The sequence below is a fragment of the Haliotis asinina genome, chromosome 11 (assembly GCF_037392515.1).
Source record: "Haliotis asinina isolate JCU_RB_2024 chromosome 11, JCU_Hal_asi_v2, whole genome shotgun sequence".
Lineage (NCBI taxonomy): Eukaryota > Metazoa > Mollusca > Gastropoda > Lepetellida > Haliotidae > Haliotis > Haliotis asinina.
In genome coordinates this window covers 57,373,239-57,390,171 of record NC_090290.1, presented here as the reverse complement: position 1 = coordinate 57,390,171, position 16,933 = coordinate 57,373,239, and the positions used below count along the sequence as shown (strand labels likewise).

At 41.0% G+C, this 16,933-nt stretch overlaps 1 protein-coding gene across 1 annotated transcript; it reads left to right on the top strand.

The window, feature by feature from the left end:
* The first annotated feature begins 1,076 nt into the window (after nt 1-1,076).
* LOC137255839 (carbonic anhydrase 2-like) lies at nt 1,077-8,701 on the top strand. Its single transcript, XM_067793409.1, has 7 exons — nt 1,077-1,236; nt 4,048-4,203; nt 5,423-5,589; nt 5,954-6,046; nt 7,146-7,215; nt 7,918-8,069; nt 8,585-8,701. The coding sequence occupies exons 1-7, from the start codon at nt 1,077-1,079 to the stop codon at nt 8,699-8,701; spliced, it is 915 nt and encodes a 304-aa protein (XP_067649510.1).
* Nucleotides 8,702-16,933: the final 8,232 nt, after the last annotated feature.

Below are 16,933 nucleotides of genomic sequence, written 5' to 3'. Positions count from 1 at the left end.
GACCCTTTGATATATACAGACCTGCCTTTTAGTGACGACAAGCTCCCGCTGGTGGCAAGACCAATATTGCAGTTACTGGAACAGACTCCTTTTAGGTCGGTCCTCACTCCAAACATCCCATATCACCCCTTTCTTTGCTCAAACATCCCATATCACCCCTTTCTGTGTCCAAACATCCCATATCACCCCTTTGGGTGTCCAAACATCCCATATCACCCCTTTCTGTGTTCAAACATCCCATTGGAATCTCCTTCTTAGTTCTACTTTCCCCTTTTCTTGCACTTCTCAGCTCCAGCATCTCATTTTCATCCATTTCTCACTTTACCGTTACTGGCTCAAAGAGTTGTATCCTTGAGCACACAAGATCCCTATAGTTGTGGGTTTGGTCATGTCTCTGACTTCATTAGTTCTGTACTCTAGCCTGTAGCTTAACGGAAGCGGGAAACCCGCAACATTCATTTCAGCAGGCAGTAATCGTCTCTTTGCATCCTGTGAGAAACATCGAGTGCCAAAAAAGTGATATTCAACACTGGGTACATGAAACTTGAAAATAAACACATTATTAATGGGTAATGAGAAACGTCTATTACAACACACTGGGGCGTTTGCAGGGGGATATGCGGTAAAAAAAATGCTTTTCCGCAATGTTTACGAGCAGTGGTTTTTCGATTAATCACTGTCAGGCCAACCCCTTGTCCGAGCTGTGCTATTGATATCATCATTCAAATAACCACCACTGGCAGAGGTTTAAAAGAAAGAGCAGACGACATTGAATCAGTCATTGTGAATTGTTATCAATCACATTTTGTGACAGGTTGTGAAGAAAAGTCATATTTGTGGGCTGTTCACGATATATAAGCTGGTGACAATCCATCGGCAGTGTGTTCTCTAACGAGAGGCCATTAGTCGTGGGGCTGTAGCGGGGGGAGTTTTACGTCACTGTCATCATCACAACACACGTCGACGTTGACCCCAGGCTAGCTACCAGACTCATCAAGGATACGTCAACGGAGCACTGACACAAACCTAAGTGAAACTTTCAGTGGAGTTTTCTGGAAAATTTCGTGATTTCAGTGATGTTGTCTGCTTGTGGAATTCTGTTTCTGCTGGTGACTGTTCCTGCTGAGCCGTCTGGACCCGTCAACAACGGTGTTGACAGCAGAGTGCACCTTCCACAACAGTGTGCCATAGGAACTGGGTCATTAAGATTCAGCTACAATCCTTTAGCGGACGACGGTGAGTTTAGTATAGTTGTGAGGCAGGTGAAGAACCTGCACGACGGGAAACAGGGAATGGATATATGTACCCAGTGCTTGTCAATTAGCTACAAGGCCTTGTCCATTTCCTTAATAAATGTCTACAAATATAGAATCCTCCATCTGTTACAGACTATCCAGTGTATGAAATAAGCCAAAAACCAAAAACCCAACCAGACATCAGAACTGGAAACTACAAAAGAAATGTTACCAGTCCCAAAATGGATTTAATCAGAACAGACATCAAGATGTGGTGAATTTACTCAGATGTATGGAACAACTGAAGCCAGACCATCAGGTTGGCTAGCTGTAATTTTGGACCGTCCGTCAGATATCGAGCCCGTCTCGAGCGGTCGGACGGGCCTTATTTCATACGCTATTGAATAATACACTCTTTTATATTAATCACTTACTAGTGATTAACCCTGGTGATCGGGAAACTAGCTTCGTTATCCTGCGCCACTACAGGGCAACATGTGCTTGCATTGTGTGACATGCTTCAGTACGCCATAAAAATCAGTTGCTGGGAGACCTGTTCCTGTTATCAAATATCTATCCGGGGCAGACTACTTCAGGCAGATATTTACATAGCTGAAATCTAGCCAAAACTTCGGCCAAAACAACTTAACCTTGTTTCAGGAGCGATGACGGAAATGACGAACATGTTCATATATGAGCAGGAACGATTTTTCAAATGGATAAACAACTTTTGTATTGCAGTGGCTGGGACGTTTCAGTGTAGATGCTATCACTGTTGTCAAGCAACAGATTACGCATCACCTGTTTGATGAAAACTCGTGTTCTTGTTCAGCAACTCAAATAACATATTCACATACAACAGATAATAATAAGTCAAAAAGGAACGCTGAAAGGTATAAAGCATAAAATCCGGTACACCTGGAACGTTTGGATCATGAGAGGACCCCATTAACGAGGATGAGATTTGAACGTTCACAGGTGGTCGTAGACCTCGGAAAACTGGAGTTTGTCTCCCTGAAACTACTGACTGATTTAACTGACACCTTCTCTGTGATTATTAAGTTCTCAGTATGCTCTCAGAAATAACCAATTACTCTGAGTCAATATATTTTCGGCAACGATACACAGTGACTGATAATTGACTGTCACGGTACATGGTATTCACATGCAATTCTTCAAGTACAAAGATATTCCATATTTCAAATCGTAAATTCCATTGCTCAAAGTAAACTTTTGTTCAAGCATAACACTTATCTGAAAGGTGAAGGACGTCTTCACACATCTTCTGTAATAATTCAGACCTAGATCAGACTGTATTAAACTACACATATGGGGGAGAGCAATCGCGATTTCTTATGTAAGGTATTGCCTTGCATTGTATATGTTTTGGGGTGATACTTTCTAACAGTGCTCAAATCAAAGGAACATGAAAAAGCATGGGTTGTCAAAACAAAACAGACGTGAAGTGTCATGTCATGTCCCGTGGTTTGGTATGTGGGGACCGTGTTTGGTAGCTCGACTCATGAGAGTCTCTAGGACTTCAGCCCTGCCCTTAAACGAGCACATGTAACTTAGGTATGTGACCTTACCTTAGGTATGTGACCTTGCTCAAAATTGCCTCTGTTCACCCAGCAGTGGATGGGTACCCGATGGGATGGGATAGCCAAACGACTGTGAACCAAGTGAACCACAGGCAGTCTTGATTGAAAACAAGGTGTCAGTGGTTAGTCTATTGTACCTCGCACAACCATGTTGTATGTTGAGCAAAGACCCACGTTTGAACCAGCAATGCGATCCATATTGCTCACGGATAAACGTTTCTTACGTTTAGTTAAGTTACAAAATAGTTTCTTTGGATAGTCCAACACAATCTGACTGTCAACAACCCCTTCAGCAATAAATATACTCATCCTGTCTTTGATATTTAATCTGTGTATAGCCTAATATAGCTTTGTTGTAAAATGATCTTTCGGTTGTGGCCATGTTTTCTGATGTGATGTATGTCCGTTCCCGTATAGTCCTACTTAGCTGTGATATATGAACCTTGTCTTTCTTGTTTAGGCCTTCCTGCCATCGTTTACCTATAGGAGTGGGTATAGCAAACATAATAGGTATAAGAACCGTGTCAGATTATATAATCTCTGTATGTGCTACTTAGCCGTGGTTAAATAATATAATGTTTATATGTGAGCGCTAATTGTTAAGTTACTGATTGCTTAGTTGCCTAAGCTTGAGCACGTGGCAGCCCCTTGTTATTTTTTTTAACTTTGCTATTTTTATGCAATACCACCAAACATGATGTATTCTCCTGCTAGATAAATGATGTATACCATGCTAGAAAACAAAATATGTGTTAAGAGTGCTTCCTGGGTTTACTATTTAGACGTTAAGTCCTTTTGATCGCTGGGGTATAGCTTTGGCTTATCATGTGATTAGTCTTTTCCATCTTTTCCTTTCTATCTACTCAAATGAATATATATAACAGATCTAGAAATATCCGATATATTATAAATCAAATTACACTTATTGATATTACACTTCGCCATATATGTAATAGTCGTTGTTTATAAGACTTTAGAAGCATTATTAGACAAGCAGACTTCTCAACAAATCCTCTTGACTCAAATTTTATGAAATCTGATAAAGGTGATCTTCTGTACCGATTGTATCTACTGGATTGCTTTGTCCTGCTTTGACTACTTACATAGTTATACCGGTGCGATCATTCTCACTGTAGTGCACTCAGTCTTTACTAATACATGGCTTACACGATAGATTTAGTGTATTAGATTCATGCTATTCACCTCCACAGGCCCTTCTCACTGGCTACATTCAGCTGACTGTTGTGTGGGTGAATGGCAGTCTCCGATCAACATTGAAACATCCTACTGTAAATGTAAGCAGTCGCACAGGATAAAATATACGACGGAGCCTGTTGGACCTGTACTAGGAAAATTATATAACACAGGTAGGTCTTTATCAGCTGTATAACACGGATAGATTGTACAAGCTATATAACACGGTAGGTCTTTATCAGCTGTATAACACGGATAGATTGTACAAGCTATATAACACAGGTAAGTCTGTATAAGCTGTATAACACGGATAGATTGTACAAGCTATATAACACAGGTAGGTCTTTATCAGCTGTATAACACGGATAGATTATTATAGGTTATATAACACAGGACATTGTAAGGTTCTTTAACATGAATAGATTATTATAATATTATCTATAACAGAGGTAAGTCACTGTAAAGGGGATAACATGGATAGATTGTTATAAGCTATATAACACATAAAGGATGTTATGAGCCTTATAGCAAACCCAGGACTGTAGGATATTATAAACTGCTCCTCTCCCAAGGGGTGTGGCAATGGGGTAGCCTGGTGGTTAAAGCGTTCGAGGGTTCAATTTCCCACAATGTATGAAGCTCATGTATGGTGTACCCCGCCGTAATATTGATGGAATATTGATGGAATATCATCAATATTGTTGAAATATTGATGGAATATTAAAAGAATATGGATGGAATAATGATGGAATATTGTTAAACGCAGCGTAAAACAACACTCACTCCTAATACAGTTGTCAGTAGAGCCAGTATATTCACGATGTCAAGTCCGTGATTTGCAGACTTTGGGAGAAGCTTCTATACATGGACCAGCCTCGCTGTATGGTTTGCTTTTTTGCAGTTCTGTTCAATTTTTCCAGTTTAACCTAGTCCTGTTTATGACCTGTTGTATTCTCATTCATTTCTGTATTCTCATTTCTGTCTTCTTTGTATTTTTAAGGAATTATATTCTCCAGTAAGAGATGAATTCAGTTCAAACTAATACTGCATGAATCATATTTTAACAGGCCTGAGTAACATTCAAATTCATCGACCAAAGATCGTAGTGGACGTTCGAGAAAACCAAACAGAGTCACCTTACCCATCAACCCCCCACCCCCACACACACCCCCACACACACCCCCTCTCGCGTTGCTCGTGAAGGTTTTCATACACCGAAAATATGAAATACGTGGCTACATATAAAAACAAAGAAAAACAACAACTTATGTCAAACAATCACAAAAGACCTGGTTGTCCTTCCCTCATGAACTGATCCAGCAAAGTCAGAGCTATCTTGATAAATCTACAACATGTGTGTATTTTCCAGTTTCATCTCTCTTCTCCATACAGGGTATGCAGTGTCTATAGACTTCAGTAACAGTGTGACCCCGGCACTTCTAGGAGTTCCCTATTGGGAGAGTTCAGAGTACGTCTTGTCATCGTTACACTTTCATGCTGGAAACGGCACAGGACATGGCTCAGAGCATGTGGTTGACAACGTCGGCTACGATGCCGAGGTAGGTGCTGTATCCTGTCTTAGCTTTATAGACCTGGATGACATGATAGTCTCGTGATGATATTTTGTGTACAATTCTAGGTGGTGATTTTCCGACAAGGATTATCGTATCAAAATTTAACTGGCGACGAACTGTCAGCTGTCGACTTTAACTGGCGAAAGACTGCCAGCTGTCAGTTCAGAAAATTTTATACTAGGATGTATCTTCATCAGCTCAGCTCGAGAGATGTTGAATATATTGAGCTAATAATACGAAACGTAATTAGAAGTATTTACCTAACAAACGTGGACATCTGCCACAGGATTACTTAGAACATGATCTTTTTTAACATGACCTCTATACAGTTTACTTGTGTCTCCCGTAGCTTCACCTAGTCCATTACAAGAGGGAGTACGGTAGTGTGGCGGAGGCGGTCAAACGACATGATGGTCTCGCTGTTGTTGGAATTTTCCTGGAGGTACGTTGACTGATTAATACGTTTTGAACACAAAAACCCGTGGCCTGAAGATATAAAAGGCATATACACGTGAATATTCCATCCTCCCCCTCCCCTCTTGATTAATTTGTTGAGGGAATGTTATCCCAGGTACAACGAAGTCTTTCTTTTTACTTGTCATTGATTCGAAATGCGTTCACACCAAGACAAGTTTGGGAGCAGACGTATACATGTATATACAATCTGGAGGTAAATGGCTGATGGTGAGTTAGTTCAAAGCCACAATCGTGGATTGTAGTCATGGAAACTGAATTGTCCTGTGTTAACATTTCTGTGTCTTATCGTCGGAATTGCCTCGAACGTACAAATATGTTCCGTTTGTTGTATGGTCTTTTGTACGGGGTAACTCACCATAATGCACATCCTCTACATCCAATACGGTATAACCCATCCAGTCTTGGTCTTCTTTGATGAAGATGTGGCACGGATGTGTTCGGGTTTTATCCATTGTCACAAATCGCTGCAAGAACCTTTCTGGATCAGCTTCGGTCAGAGATAGATTACCACGAGACATGTTACCAGCTGAGTCAGTCATTCGCTGGTTGGTCATCAGTAGATCATGGATTCTTTGGATCTGTGTCTAAAAACTGCCGCCAATCTCATTACGGTGGTAAAGGAAAGGGAACCATGTCATAATGTAGTACATGTTTCTCCATGAATGAATTTCGATGACCTATTTCTGCAAGAACACGGTAACTGCGCGTTACTCAAGTTTGTCCATTCCCGAAAGATCACATAATCCATTATCGTCTTGTTATCGCAACAGTGGTACTGCCTACTGTAAATTGCCGAATTTGTGGCCAACATACGTTCCATCGAGACAGTTGTGTCCATCTGTGTGAGTGTGTGTGCGTGCGTGGTTTACGATACATCTCTTCAATGTGACGTCAAATGGGCTTCATTTCGCTATGCACGTTTGCGTCAGGTCCGTGGGTTCGAATCCTTGATTCCTGCCGGTTTGTCCGCGCTATGGCCAACCCTTTCACCTCCTGTCATATTGAACTGACAGCCAATAATATACATGACAGGCATTAAACCAACCGACGTATTTCACCTACAGGTGTCACATCTGTCTCCCAATGCTGAACTGAACAGACTCATCCGTGTTTGCGGGCTGGCCGGAGGTAAAGGTACGGGTATATGACATAGTTTCACTATTATTTAATAGACAGAGTAGGCTTGTGGTTAAAGGGCTCGTTCATCACGAATAAAACCATACTCACTCACTCCGTGTATCTCGACATTCTGTGAAACACATCGACCATAGAAACCAGATACATAGTACATAGTACATAGTACATAGAGAAGACAGTCAAAGATTACTAATAACTACGTATGTAAGTCGTTTACCGAGGTTGTCGGAAGTGTGTTCATGAAGACAAACCAGAGAGGGCGAAGACTTTATGGACTGTTCATAACCCTGAAACGAGGCTTCATGAAAATAGAGGGACATCAGGGAAATCTGAATGTTTAATATTTTCCCATCATCAAAGGTCAGATGCTCGATTAATTGCCAGCTGGCGAATTCTCTACCGACAACCCTCAAGGAAACCGACTGCTTTATGGATAACCACTCGTGTTTATTGCAGACAGTGTTTGGACGTAGATGCTTACGCCCTTATCAACTTAAAACAAGTTATCTCTTAGGTCGTATACTGATAAATATTAACTAACTTCGGAAATCATTAAATGACATGAAGTGTCGTGGCAAATAGCTTGAGTATGACAACGGTGAATGTGAATGAAGTGACACATTTGGTCTCAGGTCATGTGAAAACACACGTGTTCCGTGTTGTAGAGGTGATATGTGACACGTGTTTCGTAATTTGCAGGCAATAAGAGACCATTCTCGGTAGATCCTCGTCAGCTGTTTCCCTGGCAGAAGGATTTCTATGCATATCACGGCTCTCTGACCACTCCCCCATGTTCCGAGTCTGTACGCTGGATCGTGATGAAGGACCCGATATATATCACCCGTGACAAGGTAATAAGCTTTTATCACCCATGACAACGTAGTAACCAGTTATACAGCACGTCCGACACGTCCGATAACTAGATAACTAGTTGTATATTATCCGTGACAAGGTAATAAGATGTATATCACCCGTGACGAGGTAGTAACCACTTATGTATCACAAGTGACAAGGCAAAAGCACGTTATATGTCACCATTGACTGGGTAATAGTAAGTTATATGTCACCATTGACAAGGTAGTAACCAGTTATATATATCGACCTTGGAAAGGTAATAACCTGCACAGCTATATATATATCACCAGTGACACGGTAATAACCAGTTATATATCACCCGTGACAAGGTAATAACTACTTGTATATCAACCGTGACAAGGCAGTAATCAGTTATATATCACCCGTGACAAGATAATAAATAGTTGTATATAAACCGTGAGTAGGTAATAACAAGTAACTGTTATATATCACCCGTGACAAGGTAGTAACCAGTTATATAACCCCACTTACAAAACACTGATGTTTCCAGCTGCTGATACTACAGAGTTCACGGATGTCAGACGGCAGTTACCTGGGACAACACAGCAATGTCAGACCGGTAGTACCGCGGGCCGGACGCCAAGTAGAGGCCAACTTTCACTGCTGACATTTGGAGACACCCTTCATCACACACCACCTGGGAGGAGCTGGGGTCGTCAAAAATATGCACAATATGACATACTAGTATGGTCAAAATATGTCTACGTTTCAGTCTATAGTTTGTGGTATTTTATAAACAGATTATGTGGTCTTTGGTTGGATGTTGAGGGGAAAGGGCGGTAAGGATGGTGGTAAAATGTTTACATGTAATCTGTTTGGGTGGGTAATAATATTGTTTCGTAGTGTTGGAAATCAAATGAGACACCATTTTAACTCGGCTCATTCTGTACTTGGATGGAAACGCTATAGTAGATACGTACAGCTGTAACACGCCTTCAAGTCACCAGCTTCTGCACTGTAGTAGGTACGTACAGCTACAAGTCACCAGCTGCTGCACTGTAGTAGGTACATACAGCTACAAGTCACCAGCTGCTGTACTGTAGTAGGTACGTACAGCTACAAGTCACCAGCTGCTGTACTGTAGTGGGTACGTACAGCTACAAGTCACCAGCTTCTGCACTGTAGTAGGTACGTACAGCTACAAGTCACCAGCTTCTGCACTGTAGTAGGTACGTACAGCTACAAGTCACCAGCTTCTGCACTGTAGTAGGTACGTACAGCTACAAGTCACCAGCTGCTGTACTGTAGTAGGTACGTACAGCTACAAGTCACCAGCTGATGTACTGTAGTGGGTACGTACAGCTACAAGTCACCAGCTTCTGCACCGTAGTGGGTACGTACAGCTACAAGTCACCAGCTTCTGCACTGTAGTAGGTACGTACAGCTACAAGTCACCAGCTTCTGCACTGTAGTAGGTACGTACAGCTACAAGTCACCAGCTGCTGCACTGTAGTAGGTACGTACAGCTACAAGTCACCAGCTTCTGCACTGTAGTAGGTACGTACAGCTACAAGTCACCAGCTTCTGCACTGTAGTAGGTACGTACAGCTACAAGTCACCAGCTTCTGCACTGTAGTAGGTACGTACAGCTACAAGTCACCAGCTTCTGCACTGTAGTAGGTACGTAGAGTCACCAGCTTCTGTACTGTAGTAGGTACGTACAGCTACAAGTCACCAGCTTCTGCACTGTAGTGGGTACGTACAGCTACAAGTCACCAGCTTCTGCACTGTAGTAGGTACGTACAGCTACAAGTCACCAGCTTCTGCACTGTAGTAGGTACGTACAGCTGTGACACGCCTTCAAGTCACCAGCTTCTGCACTGTAGTAGGTACGTACAGCTGTGACACGCCTTCAAGTCACCAGCTTCTGCACTGTAGTAGGTACGTACAGCTACAAGTCACCAGCTTCTGCACTGTAGTATGTATGTGCAGCTGTGACACGTCTTCAAGTCACCAGCTTCTGCACTGTAGTATGTATGTGCAGCTGTGACACGCTGTGATATGTATTTGTGCGTGACAGGTCGAGGTTCGAATCCCATATCTGGACAGATAATTATCCTTGTTTAACAAAGGTACCCTGTGACAAAGTGGTAAAGTTTCTGAGACCTGCTTCATTCGGATGCAATCTTCCGTTCATAACCGAAACGTTGACACACACCGACATCAGACTCAAACTCATTCACTCAAACGCATGATAAAGCAGATTGCTCTTAACGCTTCAATATTGGGTTTGGGATATGGAATCTGATTTTGAATTTTCAGACAACCCGGAAGATGATGTCGTGAATTATAATGGTTGATGTGAAGCTGTTACAAACGTAAATAGCAGTATCTTCCTGCTTCCAGTTATACACCGGGAGATATTACTGATAACAACTAAGTCACTATGGTAACCTTAGTGCAGTGTCAAAGAATAGGATTTAAGGTTAACCTTAGTAAAAGTTTGCTTTGTGAAAGGAGCCCCTGCACCAACCATGACCAACAATGATTCTGATATAATAGCACAGACCGACCTGAGTTCGAGCTAAGGTTTGAGTTTGACTAAAGACATCAACATAGTATGTTGTGTTCTGTTTGTTGCTCAACACCGCATTCATCAAGTGTGGGTAGTCGACTCCTGGCCAGACAATCAAATTACTGACATGAGCAACTATCTACGCAAATCGAATAAGCAAGCAATGAAATAATCCCCATCAATTAGTCCACTATAGCGACACATGTCGGTTACTAGAAGAGTCAAAGCGATCGTGGCATTAAGGTGATCGAACTCCCATACTTTAGCATTGACTTACAACTGTCGCTTTGAGGAATGGGGCCCTGCATATAGGTTTTCGAAGCTCTCTTAGCGCTACGATAGTCGTAAGTGACATGGATTTACATTGACTTACGGCTATCTTAGCGCTAAGAGAGCTTCTAAAATCTAGGCCCTGATGTTTAGGTGTGGAAAAGAGCATGGACCGCTGAAGATCATTTCTAACCAGTATCTGCGGGAACATATGTCCTGTATTGTAGTCTCTGATGGCAAGTCTCTACGTCATCCTCCAAGGTACATCCTGTCTGGACAAGTGATGAACAATAGTAGACTATGATGGTGAATGCTTGTACATGTTCAGTAACGTAAATTGATTTCTAGTTGTGATCTTTTTGTTCTGTATCATAATTATATGATACTGACAGGCAGTTATAATATTTTAGCTCTTTATTTATTGAACAAAGAAAATGGGTTCTCACACTAGGGTTTCCACACCGAACCTTTTCTCTACGGGGAATATATAAGGTTGCTGTCATATGTGGAGTCACGTGTCCGGGCATGCGTTACTTCATTTCTTTTAGTCTTGATTAATTCCGATGTGCAAATATTATGCCTGAGGTATCTACGGTGTATAAATACTGGATAAATGCCTTTCGAGACAGAATTATTGGCACCAACGATAATAATAACTGATGGTGTTATTATTATACCCCGACAGTAAAATCGTAAAATGTTTCACTAAATCAGCACAGTTGTTTTTCAAAAGCTTATTAGATGGGACTTTCACACACTGCTGAGAGTTGGCAACTGCTTAACCTGTTTCAAGTTTCCCATCAATCACAACAGTGCGACGCCTCTGATAAATTTCAAAACACGTCGTCCCTCTAAAAAACGCAAACGTTTGTACTCAACATCTGTCAGTCCATTTACACATAGTCTCAGTATTATAGTTACACTCCTTTACCTTGTATGAGTGTAACGTATCACAAGAAGACTGTTTGCTTAGTCAACGCCTGTATACATGTACAGATTACTGTGCAGTGTTAATGAATTGTGTCTGTGTCAATGTTACATCCACAGTTTCGTGTTTCACATGTGTTGCATCACACCTTTGTTACTGAAATTAACACAGAATTATAAGGCAACGGTACCCTATGTTTCCTACACGTCCATGTGTCAGCAATTGACTAGGTCAGGGCGTGTTTTCTCTTAAATATTCCTGACAGTTTCATGTTCTATAAAATTGTCTGTATAGATTTATACGATTTCCACTCTCAAAGGTCACAGACACCTTGCCCAGTTATCAAAAGACGCAGCTTTTCGCACAATTACTTCCCTTGGGCGTATCTGGATCCTATGTTTAGAAGTCAGTAGTACTGCATTTGCTCGTTACCACGTTTGTTGAACGATATTAGGGGTTCAAATGAATATTTTGCTGATGACTTTGACCATGATATTGATGGGTGGAGTGTCGTATTCATACGAGTTGTCCCTCTTGGTTTTTCAGCGCCATGGACATGGGTTTCACGGAAATAGTATAGCTGAATATCTGTTCAAATTGGTGTTAGAAAAATAGAAGAGCAATACCAACAGGGAATATTACATTTTTAAATTAGAAATTTAGCCTTTTGTTGATAAAAACGTCATCAATATCATTTATGATGGAAAACTGTCTACTCATCCGTAGGGTCAAAACAAAGAAGACAATTGGCCAAATGGAACTGTTATTGGTAGGTCAGTTTTATAGAATTACTGAAAAGAAAAAACTGTTTCATACAACCTGACTTGAAAACTGAACTGTGGTTGCCGGGTTTACTCTTCAGGTACTCTGTAATTAGCAATGACACTTTGGATCTTTTATGCCCCTACGCCCGACCCGCAAAAAGAAGTACTTTAAGAGAAAGGAAACGGCGACTGGAACAAACGAGTACTTTGTGGCGGTATATTTAACATCTGGTGTGGGACGCCAACTTACCTCAATATTATCCTAGATATTTGGCATTGTAAATATTGTTGAATAAACTATTTCCTTGTTAACAGATACCTGCGAGTGATGTCATATTTGACATGCAGCTGTTATTACTGTTCCCATTAACTGGGGAATTTCAGGAACACAGACAAAGAGCTCTGGATGCATGAACTGCGGCTGAACTAGGACAACTATGATAGATGGAGTCAGTTTCATACCATTAGTCGGTCCGAATGCAGTCTGTAAACCTGGAACATGATGTTCTGAACCATAGAAGTGTGTATAACCCCTTTCACACTTCGTAACTTCCGGTTCGGAAGCGAGACATTGAGCGCATGTGAGGGTGCACTGTGGATAACACAAGGTCCACACATACATGCCTGTATGTGGGGTTCCTTTGTCTTTTGACTCAAGGACAAGAGTAGGAACATCACCGATTTTACCTGGGTCTGGATTTTCGAAGCTCTCTTAGCGCTAAGATAGTCATAAGTTAATGATAATGCATGGCGCTTACCTCTATGTTAGAGCTAGGTGTATGTTAAGGTGTGACACCTACCACTATGTTAGAGCTAGGTTTATGTTAATGTATGGCACCTGCCACTATGTTAGATCTAGGTTTATGTTAAGGTGTGACACCTACCACTATGTTAGAGCTAGGTTTATGTCAATGTATGGCGCTTCCCACTATGTTAGAGGTAGGTTTATGCTAAGGTATGGCACTTGCCACTATGTTAGAGCTAGGTTTATGTTAATGTGTGGCACGTACCACTATGTTAGAGCTAGGTTTATGTTAATGTGTGGCACCTACCACTATGTTAGAGCTAGGTTTATGTCAATGTATGGCACTTACCACTATTTTAGAGCTAGGTTTATGCTAAGGTATGGCACTTGCCACTATGTTAGAGCTAGGTTTATGTTAATGTGTGGCACGTACCACTATTTTAGAGCTAGGTTTATGTTAATGTATGGCACTTACCACTATGTTAGAGCTAGGTTTATGTCAATGTATGGCACTTACCACTATTTTAGAGCTAGGTTTATGCTAAGGTATGGCACTTACCACTATGTTAGAGCTAGGTTTATGTTAATGTATGGCACTTACCACTGTGTTAGAGCTAGGTTTATGTCAATGTATGGCACTTACCACTATGTTAGAGCTAGGTTTATGCTAAGGTATGGCACTTACCACTATTTTAGAGCTAGGTTTATGTTAATGTGTGGCACTTACCACTATGTTAGAGCTAGGTTTATGTCACTGTATGGCACTTACCACTATGTTAGAACTAGGTTTATGTTAATGTGTGGCACTTACCACTATGCTACAGTTAGGTTTATGCTAAGGTATGGCACTTACCACTATTCTAGAGCTAGGTTTCTGTTAATGTGTGGCACCAACCACTATGTTAGAGCTAAGTTTATGTGAAGGTGTGGCACCTACCACTATGTTAAAGCTAGGTTTATGTTAAGGTGTGCCACTTACCACTATTCTAGGGCTAGGTTTCTGTTAATGTGTGGCACCTACCACTATGTTAGATCTAGGTTTATGTTAATGTGTGGCACCTACCACTATGTTAGAGCTAGGTTTATGTCAATGTATGGCACTTACCACTATGTGAGAGCTAGGTTTATGCTAAGGTATGGCACTTACCACTATGTTAGAGCTAGGTTTATGTTAATGTGTGGCACTTACCACTATGTTAGAGCTAGGTTTATGTTAATGTGTGGCACTTACCACTATGTTAGAGCTAGGTTTATGTCAATGTATGACACCTACCACTATGTTAGAGCTAAGTTTATGTAAAGGTGTGGCACTTACCACTATGTTAGAGCTAGGTTTATGTCACTGTATGGCACTTACCACTATGTTAGAGCTAGGTTTATGCTAAGGTGTGGCACTTACCACTATGTTAGAGCTAGGTTTATGTTAATGCATGGCGCTTGCCACTATGTTAGAACTAGGTTTATGTTAATGTGTGGCACCTACCACTATGTTAGAGGTAAGTTTATGTTAATGTGCGACACCTACCACTATGTTAGAGCTAGGTTTATGTTTTGTGTGGCACCTACCACTATGTTACAGTTAGGTTTATGTTAAGGTGTGGCACCTACCACTATTTTAGAACTAGGTTAATGTTAATGTATGACACTTACCACTATGTTAGAGCTAGGTTTATGTTAATGCATGGCGCTTGCCACTATGTTAGAGCTAGGTTTATGTTAATGTGTGGCACCTACCACTATGTTACAGTTAGGTTTATGCTAAGGTGTGGCACCTACCACTATTTTAGAACTAGGTTAATGTTGATGTATGACACTTACCACTATGTTAGAGCTAGGTTTATGTTACGGTGTGGTACTTACCACTATGTTAGATCTAAGTTTATGTTAATGTATGGCGCTTCCCACTATGTTAGAGCTAGGTTTATGTTAATGTGTGGCACCTACCACTTTGTTGGAGCTAGGTTTATGTTAATGTATGGCACATACCACTATGTTAGAGCTAGGTTTATGTTAATGTATGGCACTTACCACTATTTTAGAGCTAGGTTTATGTCACTGTATGGCACTTACCACTATGTTAGAGCTAGGTTTATGTCAATGTATGGCACTTACCACTATGTTAGAGCTAGGTTTATGCTAAGGTATGGCACTTACCACTATGTTAGAGCTAGGTTTATGTCAATGTATGACACCTACCACTATGTTAGAGCTAGGTTTATGTTAATGTGTGGCACTTACCACTGTGTTAGAGCTAGGTTTATGCCACTGTATGGCACTTACCACTATGTTAGAGCTAGGTTTATGTCAATGTATGGCACTTACCACTATTTTAGAGCCAGGTGTATGTCACTGTATGGCACTTACCACTATGTTAGAGCTAGGTTTATGTCAATGTATGACACCTACCACTATGTTAGAGCTAGGTTTATGTTAATGTGTGGCACTTACCACTGTGTTAGAGCTAGGTTTATGCCACTGTATGGCACTTACCACTCTGCTACAGTTAGGTTTATGTTAAGGTGTGGCACTTACCACTATGTTAGAGCTACGTTTATGTTAATGCTTGGCGCTTGCCACTATGTTAGAGCTAGGTTTATGTTAATGTGTGGCACCTACCACTATGTTACAGTTAGGTTTATGCTAAGGTGTGGCACCTACCACTATTTTAGAACTAGGTTAATGTTAATGTATGACACTTACCACTATTTTAGAGCTAGGTTTATGTCACTGTATGGCACTTACCACTATGTTAGAGCTAGGTTTATGTCAATGTATGGCACTTACCACTGTGTTAGAGCTAGGTTTATGCCACTGTATGGCACTTACCACTCTGCTACAGTTAGGTTTATGTTAAGGTGTGGCACTTACCACTATGTTAGAGCTACGTTTATGTTAATGCTTGGCGCTTGCCACTATGTTAGAGCTAGGTTTATGTTAATGTGTGGCACCTACCACTATGTTACAGTTAGGTTTATGCTAAGGTGTGGCACCTACCACTATTTTAGAACTAGGTTAATGTTAATGTATGACACTTACCACTATGTTAGAGCTAGGTTTATGTTACGGTGTTGTACTTACCACTATGTTAGATCTAAGTTTATGTTAATGTATGGCGCTTCCCACTATGTTAGAGCTAGGTTTATGTTAATGTGTGGCACCTACCACTATGTTAGAGCTAGGTTTATGTTAATGTATGGCACTTACCACTATGTTAGAGCTAGGTTTATGTTAATGTATGGCACTTACCACTATTTTAGAGCTAGGTTTATGTCACTGTATGGCACTTACCACTATGTTAGAGCTAGGTTTATGTCAATGTATGGCACTTACCACTATGTTAGAGCTAGGTTTATGCTAAGGTATGGCACAGTGATGCTATACAGTTTGTTAAGCAACGTCTTCATTTCGGAGACAATCGTTCTGAAACTTTTTGCTCAGAGTTGAGCTGATGTTTTAATTACATTCCACGTTGAAATGTAAATTTGATCATGAACCGATCTGGTGTTAGATTGCGATTCATGAGTATCATTGTGACCCAAATGGGATTTTGTTATAGTTCACTGCACGCTCAGATTATATTCCTGATAGCAATCCAAGCCCAAACTATGTCCGTCTTC